Below are 15,592 nucleotides of genomic sequence, written 5' to 3'. Positions count from 1 at the left end.
GTTTTCATTTGCTGATAATCTATTAGTATCCTATTGAATAAATTAAAAGTTATATATTTTGCTAATTTTTCATTAATGTTGTAATATTAAGCACATGTTTTAATTGCTACTGAAATGAAATTAAATGCTTGTCTTTTCATGTCTTTTGTTGAAAGTATATTTAAATACATATGTTTCTGTTACATACAAGGTCTGTTCAAGAAGTAATTGAACTTTGGAAATACCGTGCAAATGCAGTCATAGCGGTTTCTGGTAAATGGTGTTGTATGGTAGTGTCCTTCCTAGTTAACTAGCCATTTTCTGCACATTTATGAAACTATTAGTTATCACTCAGCAGCTGTTCTTTTGTGAGTGTGAAGTGTTGTTAAATTGTCTGAATATTACAAGCAGCTATCAACTTACCGAGCGAGTTGACCATGCGGTTGTGAGCTTTCATTCAGGAGTTAGTGGGTTTAAATTCCACCATCAGCAGCCCTGAAGATGGTTTTTGGTGGTTTTGCATTTTCACACCAGGCAGATGCTGGGGCTGTACCTTAACCCATTCCTATCCTTGTTGCCAAAAACTTTCAGTGTGTTAGTGCGGCATTGAACTCTTAGCAAAAAAAAAAAAAATAGTAATAATTACGTCTGCTCCAAACAGGGGAAAATATTTGTCGAGAGAGACAGTGATGTTGAAAAAAATTTGCTGATGTCTAAGGAAGTGCGGCAGGGCAAGTCATGTATCGAAGTGTGGTTGACGGTCTTTTTTGACATCAGTGATGATGTGCAGAAGTCCTAAGAAACCAAATCCCATAGTGCCACAGCCCTGGCCTACTAAGAGACTGTTGCTCAGGCCGAAGACTTGTAGATTAGAAGGTGATGCGAGGTCAGCCCAGTGAATTCTCTCAGTCACTATTCTTGGTTTTTACACTGGTGCCGCTATCTCACTGTCAGATAGCTTCTCAGTTGTTCTCATGAAGTCTGACTGGATGTCGGACCAGCCCTCGAATTGAGGTAAAAAACCCCTGACTTGGCCTGGAATCGAATCAGGGGCACCTGGGTAGAGGCAGGCTCTTGCTACCCCTAGACTGAGGATCAGATGGTGAACTACTAACATTAGACGTGTGGAGAAACAATCACCATGACAACACACCAACTCACACATCGCTGTTTATTTGTAAATTCACCCTACTTCCCTGACAGCCTAGCAGACATTTTTATGTTCCCTAAACCGATATTCATCCTGAAAAGATGACATTTCAATCAAGAGAAGAGATTAAACTGAAATCATAGGCAGAACTGTTCATGATCCCCGAAGCTGCCTGTGAGGACTTCTTCCATAAGTAGAAAAGATGTTAGGGATGTTGCTTAATAGAGGAGTGGAGTACTTTGAAGGAGACAGAATTAACTAAGCTGAAGGTAAAGCCTCCTAAGAAGTTACTTTCAGAGTTCGGATATTTTTGAACAGGCTTCATATACTTGTCATTTATTCAAGTTTTAAGTAATAAATGATAATAATAAATACGTAATTGCTCCTTAATGTATTTTAATTTGTAACAGTTGAATAATACGACAGACACATTGAGTGCCACTGTACTGGTATGAATTTTCATCCTGAATAACCAAGATAATTTATTATTATTTGCTTATATAACCAGCACCAAGAGAAGATAGCTTTATGATATGCAATTCAAATAGCTTCAACAGTTTGTTGTTCTAACTGTATACACTTGATACGTCTTGAATTGTCCAGATTGTGGGGGTGGCAAATAGTTTTCATTTATTGTTCGTTGTAGGTGGATAGGCAAGCTGAGCATAGTACGAAGAAGAGTAGAATACTGTAGTGTCTTGTTGAATGGGAAGAAAATAAATCTCAAAGCAAAGAATTTGAAACTTTTGGGACCAAAAATATACTTTTACATATTTAATTGAAAAGCAAAGAAGGAGATTAGAAACAGAGTAAGATGGACACTGGTCACAAAACGTTTGGCCATGTGGTGACATGGACACTAATCATGCCAAATACTGTCCAATTTCCAGCTTGTGATCCGTGCAGGATGAGGAAGTGAATAGAATGAGATATGCGAGATATGTACGCGTTCCTACAAGTTCCACAAAAACTTTAAACTTCTCTCTCTCTCTCTCTCTCTCTCTCTCTTCAGTTTGCATGTTGACACCTAACCACTGGAGCAGAGTAGTAATATTAATAGTGGAACTGTCACCTATGTGTTACTTTAGGCTGTTAACACTTCCACACAATAATTTCTTGCACTTGTACATTTCCCAGTTTGTCTCTTTGTATCGATATCTTCTATTTACATTTGCACGGGGGAGTGAATGAATGGCAAGCTACAAACTAAGGAAAATAATTTTTGTTGTATCTGAATAATATCATCATTGTAACTGTAATACCAAGTACCTGATGGAAAGTCGCAGTTATAGTTTTTTTTACCATTGGCACTACCGAATGGATGCACTGGAGTGGGAACAGTGGTATTTTAAATAGCCCAATAAGAAACCGTATTGTGCTGAATGTCTTCTATGAATTTCCGCTCCAGGTACACCCTCATACAATTAAATTAAAAATTAAGAATAAAATATTTCCACCTTTTTAATACAAAATCAAGTAATGTGGGTTGCATTACGGAATAAACATTTATTGGAACTTGTTTTGACCTATTTTTTAAGGTCACCATCAGCCAAATCGCAAGTTGCACAATGTATCTGATAGTTCATAGAAATTGTAAAAAAAGTCATAAAAACACAGTGGTTTGACACTATAAATTTTAAAAAGTCAAAATTGTAAAAGTTTTCGATAATGCATAAAATGCATAAATCGATGCACTTAGCTGTTGAAGGAAGAATTCAAGAATAATAATTTGGGCATTGAAGATTCTTGAGGTTTGTATATATCACAAAGTTCTGATAGTTGCGCTGCGATGTGTTGGACATATTGCAGGTGAGCTCCCATTGGTGATCAAAGTTTCAGAGTATGTTAAAAAATGCATACATCAATGCATATAGTTGTCATTGAAGGATAACGAAGATTCTTGAGAATTACGTATATCATGATGCGGAATTTTAAAAGCTCCAAATCGTCAACGGTAGTAGTAGTGCTGAGAAAACAATCCATGCACATGCAGTGAACAATGTAAAAAGATGGTAAACAGAAGTAAATAGAAAATAAATAGTAAATAGAAGTCATTCCTTGGTGCAAACAGAGTGTGGTACAACCATCCTAACGTCGCAACAGCGCAAGCTGTACTGATCTGATAACGCTGAAACCTGCCACACACGTAGACAACGGTGACATGTAGCGGCTGGAGAGCACACAAGGCCATAGAGCCATCCTAAAGACAATTAGAGCAAAATTGCAGGTACTTATTGACTTGCATTTGGTTGATTGGAAATAGCCAGTTGGTGGTTTTAATGGATATACTCTATATACCTATAAATGTTATGTAAATTTGGTGACTGAAAAAAAGAATTCAGTACTTTTGACTGTTAGCTAAGGCAAAATCAGTTAACACTAATTAAATCATCATTAAGCTGTGAGACTAACCAATCGTTTTTAGAACCAGATCTTCCGCTGGCTCACTTCATTGGGATGATAATAACTTAGCCTAATAAATAAAGTACTTGGATGGGCAACCAACAGGAAGGGAAAGGGAGAAAAAGAAGCTTAAGAATCAGAACAGTACATAAAAGTAGAAAAAAAATACAAATGCATCTCAGATTTTAAATTAACGAGGAAAGGGATGACATGTTTAGTTCAGAATGTGAAATATTTTCAGACTAAGTAAAAAAGAAGGTAAATCTAATGCTTGTTAAGAAACAGTAGTCATGTCATCTGTCTTGCTCTATGAATGGTTACTAGTGCATGATATGGAATATTACACAGTTTGCACGACCTTTCTTGCTGATAATATTAAACCATGCCACACTTGTCATAAATGGGTAAAACTCCTGAGATTAGTGAGATACATGGACAACAATTGAAGCTATATGAATTGTTTATTATGAGTTATGTTCCTCACATACTATGCACAATGTGTTACACACAGATACAAGGAAGAAAATAGTATCTCATTACTTAAATTGCACTCCTTCAATTGGTGTACTTTCTTTCAGTGAAGTAAGAGTTTCAGAAAACCTTGTTACCACAAATATTAAGGTATGACTATTAATACCAGCTCTCTATGTTTTCTGTTCTCTCTGTCAGAATGATTGAGCATGTGTATATACAGAGGAAACCGTAATTTATTTTGAGGTGTTCGTGGTGCTTCTCTGAAGTGTTGCAAAGATCAGCTCAAGAGCACAGGTATAAACCCAAATACCTTGATAGTACTCAGGCAGAAGACCGCACCTGATGGCTTGCAAACATCTCGGTTGGCACTGTACAATTTGAAGAAGTATGTCGAAAAGGAGATAGAGGGTTGTGAAGATGGAAAATTCACCAAATCCAGCCACGCCCTCCACCTTCCATTGGGTGCAATATGTGTGGTCAACTGATCACATTTTCTATACTGGAATTGGCCTTCTAGGTCATTGGTGGTACCGTCATAGATGAACAAATGGAACAACAGGCGTGAAATGTACACTAGGTTGCGAGAAATGGATGACGATGACTTCTCAAATTGCACAGCTTAATCATCCTTGCCTGTGACTTTTAATCACTCATTAACCTTTCCTCTTTCGTTTTGATGAGAAAAGTGTTTTTATGTTCAGGGTGGAGATTTTAATTATTAATAATGAAAAAGTTTTTTTCTCATCACTGTCTGTAATTTTGAGGCCGCCTAGCTAAGGCTGTAAAGGAGTGCTCAGTTCACCCGGAAGAACATGGATTTGATTCCTGTTAGGAAGCTGAAACGTTTAAGAAACAAGATTTCCATTTCTGGAGTGGCAGGGCTAACCATTCTATCTCATGCAGTTGCTGAGGTTATGGAAAGTGGAGGCCTTTGCTTTCCACTCCTCGCCTGTATGGAGATGGATTATTTTTTGTTGTCTGTAATTTGGGCTGAAAGGTTTACATGACATTAATATATTTTTTCAGAGTGGGTTAATTTGTTATAATGTAAGTTTTTTTTTTTTTTTTTTTTTTTTTACGTAGTTAATTCTGTCAAAAATAATTAAGTAGAACATAAATTTAGAAAATACCTGATAAAGGAAACATGTATTCTGGTACCTTTTAATTAAATTTAAATTTCCAAAACACACTTCTTGCACTGCTGATTCTGGTTTTGATTTCTGCATCCAGATCCCATTCTTATGTTAGCATCCTACGTACTTGTTTCTAAAGAAATAACTTCTAAAATAATAGGTACTTAGTTTTGCGTAAGATGCTGAGTTTAAGGTGATTGTGCTAAGTGAATGTAAATTGAGATGGATTAGATTTTTAATTTTTTAATTGTAGCTTTGTGTAAAGAATTGAATTTCTTTTATGTGCACAGAATCAACCTTACAATACTGATATTCTTACTGAGGACATGGAGTTTGTGCTACATAAGAATTTGTGGTAACAATGTTTTGCTGTATATGATATTGATTTCTGATGTATACCAAATCTTCAGGTTTAAAAATATTCTGGTTTAATTGTGAATATGACAGCCTTCTCATTAGCTACTAAATGTGTAGGGACCTGCCTCCCGAGCTAGCGGGAGTGTCTGTCAAGGAGCTGGTGAAGGCCATCGGCGAGAGTCGGGCCAACGGCAATGGAGTAACCCCGCCGGGCACCCCGCGGCGCACCTCTCGCAGTTCCAGTCCCAAGGCCGGCACTTCACCGCGTCTCAGTCGTAGTTCCAGCCCTGTTCCTATTCCAGGTGAGTGCTGCTGTAAGCTCTCATATTGCATCGTAAACATTCTCTATGCATTGTAATAAATGTTGGCAAGAAAATAGGATTTGGCATTTCACATAATTATGAGGTAATGTTGATCATCTTTTTTAAAAATCTCAGTACATTAGTTTTGTGTAATTCTGGATGTGACATTTATCATATCTTTCTTCTCCCCCACCCCCACCCCACCCCCACCCCACCCCCACCCCCACCCCCACCCCCACCCCACCCCCCACTCCCATCAAGTCTGGTATATCATGATTACTGATAGGATACATTGCAGTGTCATATAGACCACTGTGTTTTAAACTTTAATGTCCTGGGCTAACTGACTACTTTGAAGACTTCTGTCAAAATACTGTAGCAGCCCTCAGAATAACCTTATTGCTTAGGAATAGTTTTGTATTAATTTACAAAACATTTCCCATAGCATAGCATAGTTCTTTGGGACAGTGCGTATGTATGAGTTACGTTTTGTAGTACTCCTTTGGTGGCAGTTAATGCTTGTCATGAAGCTGGATTTTCTTCATTGTCAGTCTCATTATGTACTTCTTCAAATGATCTTGGTGACTTTGAGGAGATTTGTGAAATAAGACATAAAATTTAGTAAGGAACAAATAAGTGACAGATCAAGCGATATAAGATAGCAAGCTGAGTAGGAGTTTGTAGTAGGAAAATATAATAATAATTATTCTTCTGGGTTGAACCATGTTATTGTTTTCTGTACATTGGAAACGTTTTCCAATGTTTTGAATACATTGCAGTATTCTTTGTCAAGGTAAGGAATGATTGATCAATTGATTGCAGCTTGGGAGACTGATTACCTCGGATTGAGTAGGGGTATTTCAGTCGTCTTGACAAAGAATACTGCAATGTATTCAAAACGTTGGAAACACATTTATCCCAGAAGAAGAACTAAATAATAATAATAATAATAAAAATAAATTATTATTATTATTATTATTATTATTATTATTATTATTATTATTATTATTATTATTATTATTATTATTATTATTATTATTATTATTATTATTATTATTATTATTATTATTATTATTATTATTATTATTATTATTATTATTATTATTATTATTATTTAATTTTTTATTTGTTGTTTGACCTCTTACAAACTGATTATGTAGCTAATGTGAAACATAACAACATTGAGAGAGAAATGTAAATTAATCCATTTAAACAGCTCATAGGCTATAAGTTTCAATGTATTTGCACATAATGACAGGTGAGCATCAGAAGGAGGAATAATGGAAAAGGAGACAAATGCAAATTAAAAAACACAAAAATGGACGAGAACAATTTCCACATCTTCAGTGCACTGCCATCTTCAAATAGATGACTTTTAATCATCAGTCCCAATTCTTGCGCGTTCATGGCTGGAATTGGAACTGGAACTTTAGATCCTGTGTACTGAACATCCTGTATGGCATTGCAGTCTATCCATCAGTGCATGTATTCCTCTGTGTAATCATAAAAACACCAGTGAATTGTTTTATCCAAAGAAACTAAACAAGGTAATGGGGTGTAAGATTATTTTATTATTTACCCATGTATTGTGCTATTAGGGAAGATCTACCTGCTTTCATATTGTAAGTTAAAGACAGTCATTTTGAAATACAAAAATTTATTAAAGTACTTTGTCAATCACATACTGTGAGGAGATGGAAATAACAGTAAAGCAGAATGGATGCAGCTGGATACAAGGGGGATGGTGCAGATGACCCAGGATGATCAAATAACATGTCTGTATCTGATGCATCTTCATCGTCCCCTTAACTGTCCATTTCAATTTCCGTATCTTACGGAATTAGCTTATGTTCTGAATCCAGATAAACTTAACAGATTACTTATTTCTTCATCTAAACTTCTTTCTCGGGTCATTCTCAGATTTTTGCTTCCGTTGCATGTCATGTTGTCTCCTCTCTATGTTGTGGTGACTAAGGTGCACGTATTGTAAGAATGAACAAGAGGTAAAATCGTTCTGTATTCTTATCAACAAAGGAATCTGATGCAATAATTCAAGATTAAAGTGTAGTCAGTCAGAGAAGTTCAGAAAAATGTAACAACACTGTACTCAGAGAGGTATTTTATAGCTCTTTTTGCCTCAATCCACTAAATGACTGTAGTTGACTATGGGGGTTTGGATGAAATGACCATAATTTTTAACCCTTACCCCTCATCTGTCGCGAGAGCCCCGACATTATGATATTCCCTTTCCGGTCTTGTATCACCCACCGCTCGTCTGCCTTAGCCAACAAAATACACGATGCTGTATTGTACTGCCATCTTTTAGTTCAGCGTGGAACTTGGTAAAATCCAGATACTATTTGACAGTCAGTCAAAAATCTATTATTTGGATGGCAGTGTAGCCGTCAGCTGTGTCGAATCCACTTGTGCACGCGAAGGCTCGAGAGATAGTAAACAAACATGGTCGCCATGTGCTCTCTTAGTCATATACAGTGTACTGTTCTGTGTTGTATATGTCAGGTTATTGTACAAAAACCCCGGTTTTTTCGCACCTCTACTCCTTCCTTGTACGCTAATGAATATATCTAATAGCATTTGACAGCACCTAAAAGTGAACTGGCACTGGTCGGCTGCTGTAATGTAACCCACCACCTAGCTGATGCTGATGGCTGGCGCTGTTATAAATCAACAGTTCCCGATTTCAAAAACTTGCCGTTCATAGCGATTTCAGGCTACAAACCACCACAAGGTATGAAACCAGAGACTGAATTAGAGTTTTTCAATTGTTTTTTTACTGATAATTTGTTCACTGAAATTACTAACGAAACCAATCGGTACGCAATAACGATACTAATAATTTAAAAAATGTAAGATAATATACGTTAAAGTGTACATATTGCTTTTATTTGCTTCAGTATATCTTGCTGTAAATATTTATAGGCCTAAATACATCATTTAAGAGCAAGTGCTATCTCCAAGATCATGAAAGATGAATACAGATCATATAAGATAGAAATTCACATTTAAAATACGACAAGTAGAGACAACACAGGGAACTTTAATTTGAGGTGTAAGGTCTAATAATCTCACTCAACAAGTTGAGTTGCCCATGTACTTTCTCTCTGTTTGGTTCCCACACCACAATATCATCGGCAAACAGTACTCCCTGTCCTCATATTTTACCTTTGTCCCCTTCACAATTTTGTACAGAACTCCTTCTTCTTCTTAATCTGTTTACCCTCCAGGGTTGGCTTTTCCCTCAGAATCAGCAAGGGATCCCACCTCTTCTGTCTCAAGGGCAGTGTCCTGGAACATGAGACATTGGGTCGGGGTATACAACTGCGGAGGGGGACCAGTACTGCGCCCAGGCGGCCTTGTGGGGGATGGGAAGACTGGAAGGGATAGACAAGGAAGAGGGAAGGAAGCGGCCGTGCCCTTAAGTTAGGTACCATCTCAGCATTTGCCTGGAGGAGAAGTGGGATACCATGGAAAACCACTTCAAGGATGGCTGAGGAGGAAATTGAACCCCCTCTACTCAGTTGACCTCCCGAGGCTGAGTGGACCCCGTTCCAGTCCTCGTACCACTTTTCAAATTTCATGGCAGAGCCGGGAATCGAACCCGGGCCTCCGGGGGTGGCAGCTAATCACACTAACCACTACACCACAGAGGCAGACTCGTCCAGAACTGTTACGAATAACAGTGGTGACAGCACATTTCCTTTTGTTAGTCCAGATTCACTCCAGAGCTGCTCTGTCCTCCCCACGTGTGTCTGGACATTCCTGCAACAATTTTTGTACCCTGCTTGCACATACTCTATTATCATTTGTTTCCCAACTCCTTCCTGTTGCATTACTCTCCATACCTTTGCTCTGGGTACACTATCGTAAGCCTTGTAAGATCGTAAGTTAGAAGTGTATAAAACATAAAAATCGCAAATTATATTTTACACACCTTTTCTAATTTGTTAAAAAGGAAACCATACTTTCCAGTGCCGATTCAGTTAAATGTAACTCAAAGGCTTTTCAGTGTGTCGAACACACAAGTTCAGTATAAATATAACACTATAATATACCTGTAAAAAAACCCCAGATTATTAAACAAGGAATAGTGTGTATTTTTATTCCTTATTTAATAATGTGGTTTTTTTTTACAGGTATGTTAATATTGAAAGCTTTTAAGTTGCATACAACTTTAATAATGCTATTATTAACAGAGAAATTTGACTTTCCCTGTTTTGGTTCCATTATTGCTACACCAGTGTAATACTAATCAAATAATATACAGCCTATTGCACTCCCAGAATATCCCTGAACTTAAATACAAAGTTTCAAGAAATTCTGTCAAGCCGTTTTCCTCTGATGTTCGGACGAACATCCAAACACACAGACCAAAATTGAACTAAACATACTTTTGAGATGTCCAGTCATATATACAGGGTGAGTCAGAAATACGGCAATATGTTTGATCGATTGCTTATGTTTAATTATAACTCTTACACATGAAAGAATGACCCTGTTAGAATGTCAAGGCCTGACGCTATCAACACAACAATGCAACAAAAACATCAACAATACAGAGTCACATAAGTGCCTCAAATTGTTGCAGTTAACATCACAGCATAGTTGACAGCACTTTTGTTGTCAATAGTAATGATATAATATAAAACAAAAGCTAAAAGGTTTCCACCTATTAAATACGGAGGTCGAGTCATAAGTCGTGGCAACTATTTTTTTTCTCGCGAACAGGGGACAACACGGAAAATCTAAGATATGCATTTGGAAACGTACGGTATGTACTTGCGTATGATGCCACTAGATGGTGTATGTAAACAACAGTGTGGGTCTAAACATGCCCCCCAAGTTCAGTGTGTGAGTGAGAGCGTCATAAAATGGAAGTCTACAAGCAGGAGCAATGATCATATATTAAAATAACAATTCTTTGCGGCAGAAATGCACGCCGATGCCATGCAGAGCTGCGGGCAGTATTAGGTGAGTGACTATGATCTAATCCCCAAAGTCAAGAAGCCATTACATGGACAACGGCTTGCTAACAAAGAGGACATCGTAACAGCATTTCGGAGAGAGGTGTCGCACATTAGTGATACACATGTAGCGAATGGTATTCCTCGCCTGCTCCACCGCTGGCAACGCACAGTGGAAATCTTGGGTGATTATTTTGAAGGTCTGTAACCAGTGGAGACCTGTCCTTTGTACGTAGTCTTGTGTATTTGCTGTCTATACCATAATAAAACATTGTTTACCAATGGCCTGTGTTCTGTCACTTTCCTACGAGAATATCCTGAAGTCAGAATTTGTCTTCAGGCACTGTGCATAAGTACATGCCCTATATTTACAAATGCATATCTTAGATTTTCCATGTTGTTTCCTGTTCGCAAGAAAAAAAAATAGTTGCCATGACTTATGACTCGACCCACGTAGTATTGAATAGGTGGAAACCTTTTAGCTTTTGTTTTATATTATATTGCTCTTCAATACGGAATAATATGGAATTTATTACCTCTGACAATAGTAAAGAGCCTTGATTTTATGACAGAGCCATTCTTCCATCTTTAAGCGTTACAATCAAACAGCTGTAATCGATCAAACATATAGCCAAATTTCTGACTCACTCTGTAGGTACACAACGAGAAACAAGAAAAGGAACACCAAAAAAGGGCGAACATAAAGGCAGGTCAGTGCGTGGAGAGGGAGCAACAGAATGAGTAGACAAGGACAAACATTGAAAAACAAAAAGACGCAGACAATCTGCATATCTTTAAGGTCTGCACACACCAACGCGGGACGCGGGAAGCACCTACAATCCCGCGGTCACTGCGAAGTTCATCTTCCTGCACACACCAACGTGGGAAGCGGAGGCGGGAGCAAAACCTACAATCCTGTGGTCGCTGCGAGGTTCGTTCAATATATTACGTCCTTCATGGCTATCTCTTTGAGGAGGTTTGTGATGGTTTCCTCACGTTCTGTTGTAGAGATGGGGAGATTCTGAACGAGTGATTCAAAATGAACGAATCATTGCACTGAACGATTGAATCATGATTCAGTAAACGAAATGAATCGACTCGTTTGTGAATCGAAATCTGAATCGAGAGATGGCAGCCGCAACTCGTTCCTTGGTTCCTCGTTCGTTCTGATTCATATCGCCAAATCGGGTATCCACCATTTTTGAATCAATGACTACTTGTGAAGAACGACTCTGTTATTTTTTATTTAATCTGAACTAAAAGTCCGGTCCACAAGTCAAATACTCCTAACCTAACCTTACAGGAAAAAATATATTTTTAAAATAATAAATTATCACGTAGTTTCAAGTCACACACTTCTCGGAACTTTAATATACACTCAACTTCCAGCTCGTTGCGAAATGTTAGGTTAAGTTTATCTCAAGGTTCCCGTTCACGTTCTTGTTCTCTGAACTAACGTGTGAAACAAGGCGACAAAATGTTCATATCTACTATAAATTTCAAATTCGATTCTCCTATAGTTTCGAATGGTAGCTACTTAAGTTTGGAAAGGATTAGTCAGACAGTTGTGTAGCATTTTTCGACTGTAACCTCTAAAAAAGGATAGTACTCTTGTTAATATGCTATCAATTATTATTATTATTATAACTTGAACATTTCACTTCTTGTAACCTGCAAACATGTAAAGCAGTAGCAGTAATAAAGAACATAACGGAATGGTTCATCTGAGTCCATGGTTTCGCTTTCGGCTCTCCGTCACGTGGTATTGGAATGAACGAATTAAATGAACGAATCAAATGAACGAATCATTTTAGTGAATCGGTTCAAATGAATCGGTTCTTCTAAAAGAATCAGATTCCCCATCTCTATTCTGTTGCTTCCAGGAATGAATGTAGCAGGCGGTGCCAATACTTTCTTTTTAGACATTCCAAACCGGCCTGATCCATAGGTTGTATCAAACTTGTTATGGTAGGGGGAAAAAATAAAGCACGAATTCCATCAGATCACTAGTTCATGTTCATCTGGATGTGGCCCTGCGTTGCCCAGCAATAAAACTATCTTAATAGGCAGACGTGGTCTCAGTGAAGGGGACCCACAGTACGATGACATGGCGGAAATACGCAGGGATTGAAATGCTGTAGAAAAATCATTTTAAATTTACAAAAATAAAAATGGTTTTCATATATTACCTTTTTATACTTCTCCTTTCATTATCATGAAATTCCTAGTTTTGTTATAATTTCTTCCAATGTCTTGCTTTCATGTAATTGCTTGTCGTTAGGTGATTTATGTTTTCATTAAACGTCGTTCCCATAGTATTGTGAGAATATATATCCACTGGGATATCTTACAATTAAAATTTATTTGATGATGATAATAATAATAATAATAATAATAATAATAATAATAATAATAATAATAATAGTGACATCCTACGGCGTGCTCTGTAATACGCAATTCTTTTCCTATTTCATCCCACAACTCTTCCTTACATTTTTGTAATCTTCATTACTCATGTCGTAAAGCATTGGATGTTTCTTAACGCACTCTGTCAACAGTTCAGTCACCATTGCTACTGTCACAATGAATGCGAGAGACGGGAAAACGCTGCATGCTACGAACTGAAAATGGTTCGCAGCAATCCCGCCATGTAGGCAGGAGAGTGGCGCACCCGTGTGAATGTGTCCATATCCCGCTCTACTCATAATAGTTCGCGATGGGATCGTTCCCTCTCCCGTGTCCCACGTTGGTGTGCACAGACCTTTATTCATTCATACGAAGTATGAGGCTAAAATAAGAAGTGTACACTCAAAATCATAACTTTTTAAAAAATATAGGTATGTACTGTCTTGCTGTGGAACTGGGTTATGTTGTCTGCTGCATCCATTCAATTCTGTTTTTCTGTTATTAATAATAGTTCTGTATAATGCATTGTATAAGGCAATGTACTCTTGACATATGGAAAACATTAGTGTAAGGACAAAGGCTGTTTTTGGCTGCTGTCATTATAAGGTTGCCAGGTTTTAAAACAAGAAGTCTATAACTTATTTTTCATATAGCATCATGCAGATGCAGTTTCATCACGATGTGCAGCCATTTTGATTCTCACTGCAGAGTCCCAGATACGAGCGCAGCTGCTCTATCTTCGACACAGCTAAAATAGAGAATGTTTTTCCGAATTGCTTATAAATGAATGTCATAGTATGTGTGTTCAGCCCATCTTCCAGATAAATGTGCAAACTGATGCATAAATTAAACTGCACATTTATCTGGCTGTTGTAGTTTTGGCCCTAAGGGTTAAAAAATTAAATCATACCAATTTAGTATTTTCTTTTTGCCTTTCAGTGTTTAGAGTCTTGTTCAGTATTAACTCCTGTCAATTATAAAATGATAACATATTCATTGTTCCTTCTTCTGACTGATAATTTTCAAGTTTTTTTTTTTTTTTAAGTGACAAAGATGCAAATCTCATGTCTTACAGAGATTTTATGTCCAATTTCTTTTTCCATAAGAACATGGTTGCATGACCAAACAGCTGTGCACTTTTGAATTCCTAAGTTTTCTATGGCATTTGAAAACACACTCTAAAAGAAAAATCATATTTTTAAAGAGTCTTGTCTGTATTAAAAGATAGGAATACGTAATAGGATAAACATTATGATAGGTCAGTGTGGAAAGAGGGAGCAGCAGAAAGAGGCAACTAAGACAAACATGAAAACGCAACATCCCCATCTTCCCACCCTGCTGTGTTCCATTTCATGTTCATATCTCTCTGTATATGAATTTTGTTTCTTGTGTGTTCCTATCCATTACTTGTATGGTTGAAATTTAGACCTGTAGGACTGGTCTGTCAACCATTAATCTACAAATTGGAAAGCGAAAAGCTAGAATGGTTCCACCTATTCAGTATTAATATAAAGGCTACATTAAGTGGGGACTAGTTATGATCTTTCCATGAGATCATCTTCAGCCAAAAATTATGTAAACTTGATAAGTCATGATATAGAAACATATGAATGTTAAAATAAAGTTGTACAGGAAATTAAAATTGAAAGTCTTAGTTGTTATACATTGTTGCATTAAAATTTTGTTACAGTCCTGCTAAAACTTGAAGTTTCACTTTCTTAAACTTGAAGTTTAAAATAGTTTAGTGCAGAATTACATGAATAAAATTTGCATTATTATACATAGCTAGTTGTAGCTTGTTTAGAATTAAAATTACATCACAGTTCTGGTAATACATTACGTAAGGTTAAACATTCTTAGCCTTGTGGTTTTAAATTAATGTAGTACAGAGTCACATGGATGAATTTCGTTGTAAAACCAAAGCTTTTGGAAATTGACTGTTGCTTAATTTAGAGTAGAGTGGAACCTTTAGGGACATCTTGAGGTGTTAGGAGAAAGTACAGATTTGAGTGAAGTTTGTTTTCCAATTCGTATCAAAGTTATACATTTGTCTGAAAAAGACGATAAACCTAAAATTAGCTACGTAGGTTGAAAAATGGGAAAGTATGGCTGTGTTAATATGATGCTCGCCTCTAGTTATGGAGCCCAAGGTGTGTTGCTGGTGCTGTAATAGAAATCACAATAACATGTCAGTGTGCGGAAGTGAAACTAGTCCCAACTTAATGTAGCCTTTGTATTAATAAAAGTATTGAATAGGAGGAATCATTCTAGCTTTTTGCTTTCCAATTTGTAATTTGTACTTCAGTATGGATCCATATGAAACTTATTGCTGTATGAACCAATAATCTTACAAGCTCCACTGTATACCTGGCAACCTTATATCAACAGTACTAAATATATGTCTCT

The 15,592-nt window shown here is 37.1% G+C and overlaps 1 protein-coding gene across 1 annotated transcript in view; it reads left to right on the top strand.

Annotated features, from left to right (window-relative positions):
* Positions 1–15,592, top strand: part of hiw (highwire) — an 815,007-nt gene that overhangs the window by 619,215 nt on the left and 180,200 nt on the right. Inside the window, exon 46 of the mRNA XM_068229800.1 lies at positions 5,614–5,798. Coding sequence (XP_068085901.1) covers positions 5,614–5,798 — 185 coding nt within the window. The remainder of the gene's footprint in view (positions 1–5,613; positions 5,799–15,592) is intronic.

Source organism: Anabrus simplex, chromosome 12 (genome assembly GCF_040414725.1).
Source record: "Anabrus simplex isolate iqAnaSimp1 chromosome 12, ASM4041472v1, whole genome shotgun sequence".
Classification (NCBI taxonomy): domain Eukaryota; kingdom Metazoa; phylum Arthropoda; class Insecta; order Orthoptera; family Tettigoniidae; genus Anabrus; species Anabrus simplex.
The sequence above is the reverse complement of the archived record's forward strand: the minus strand, read 5'-3'. Positions and strand labels throughout refer to the sequence as shown.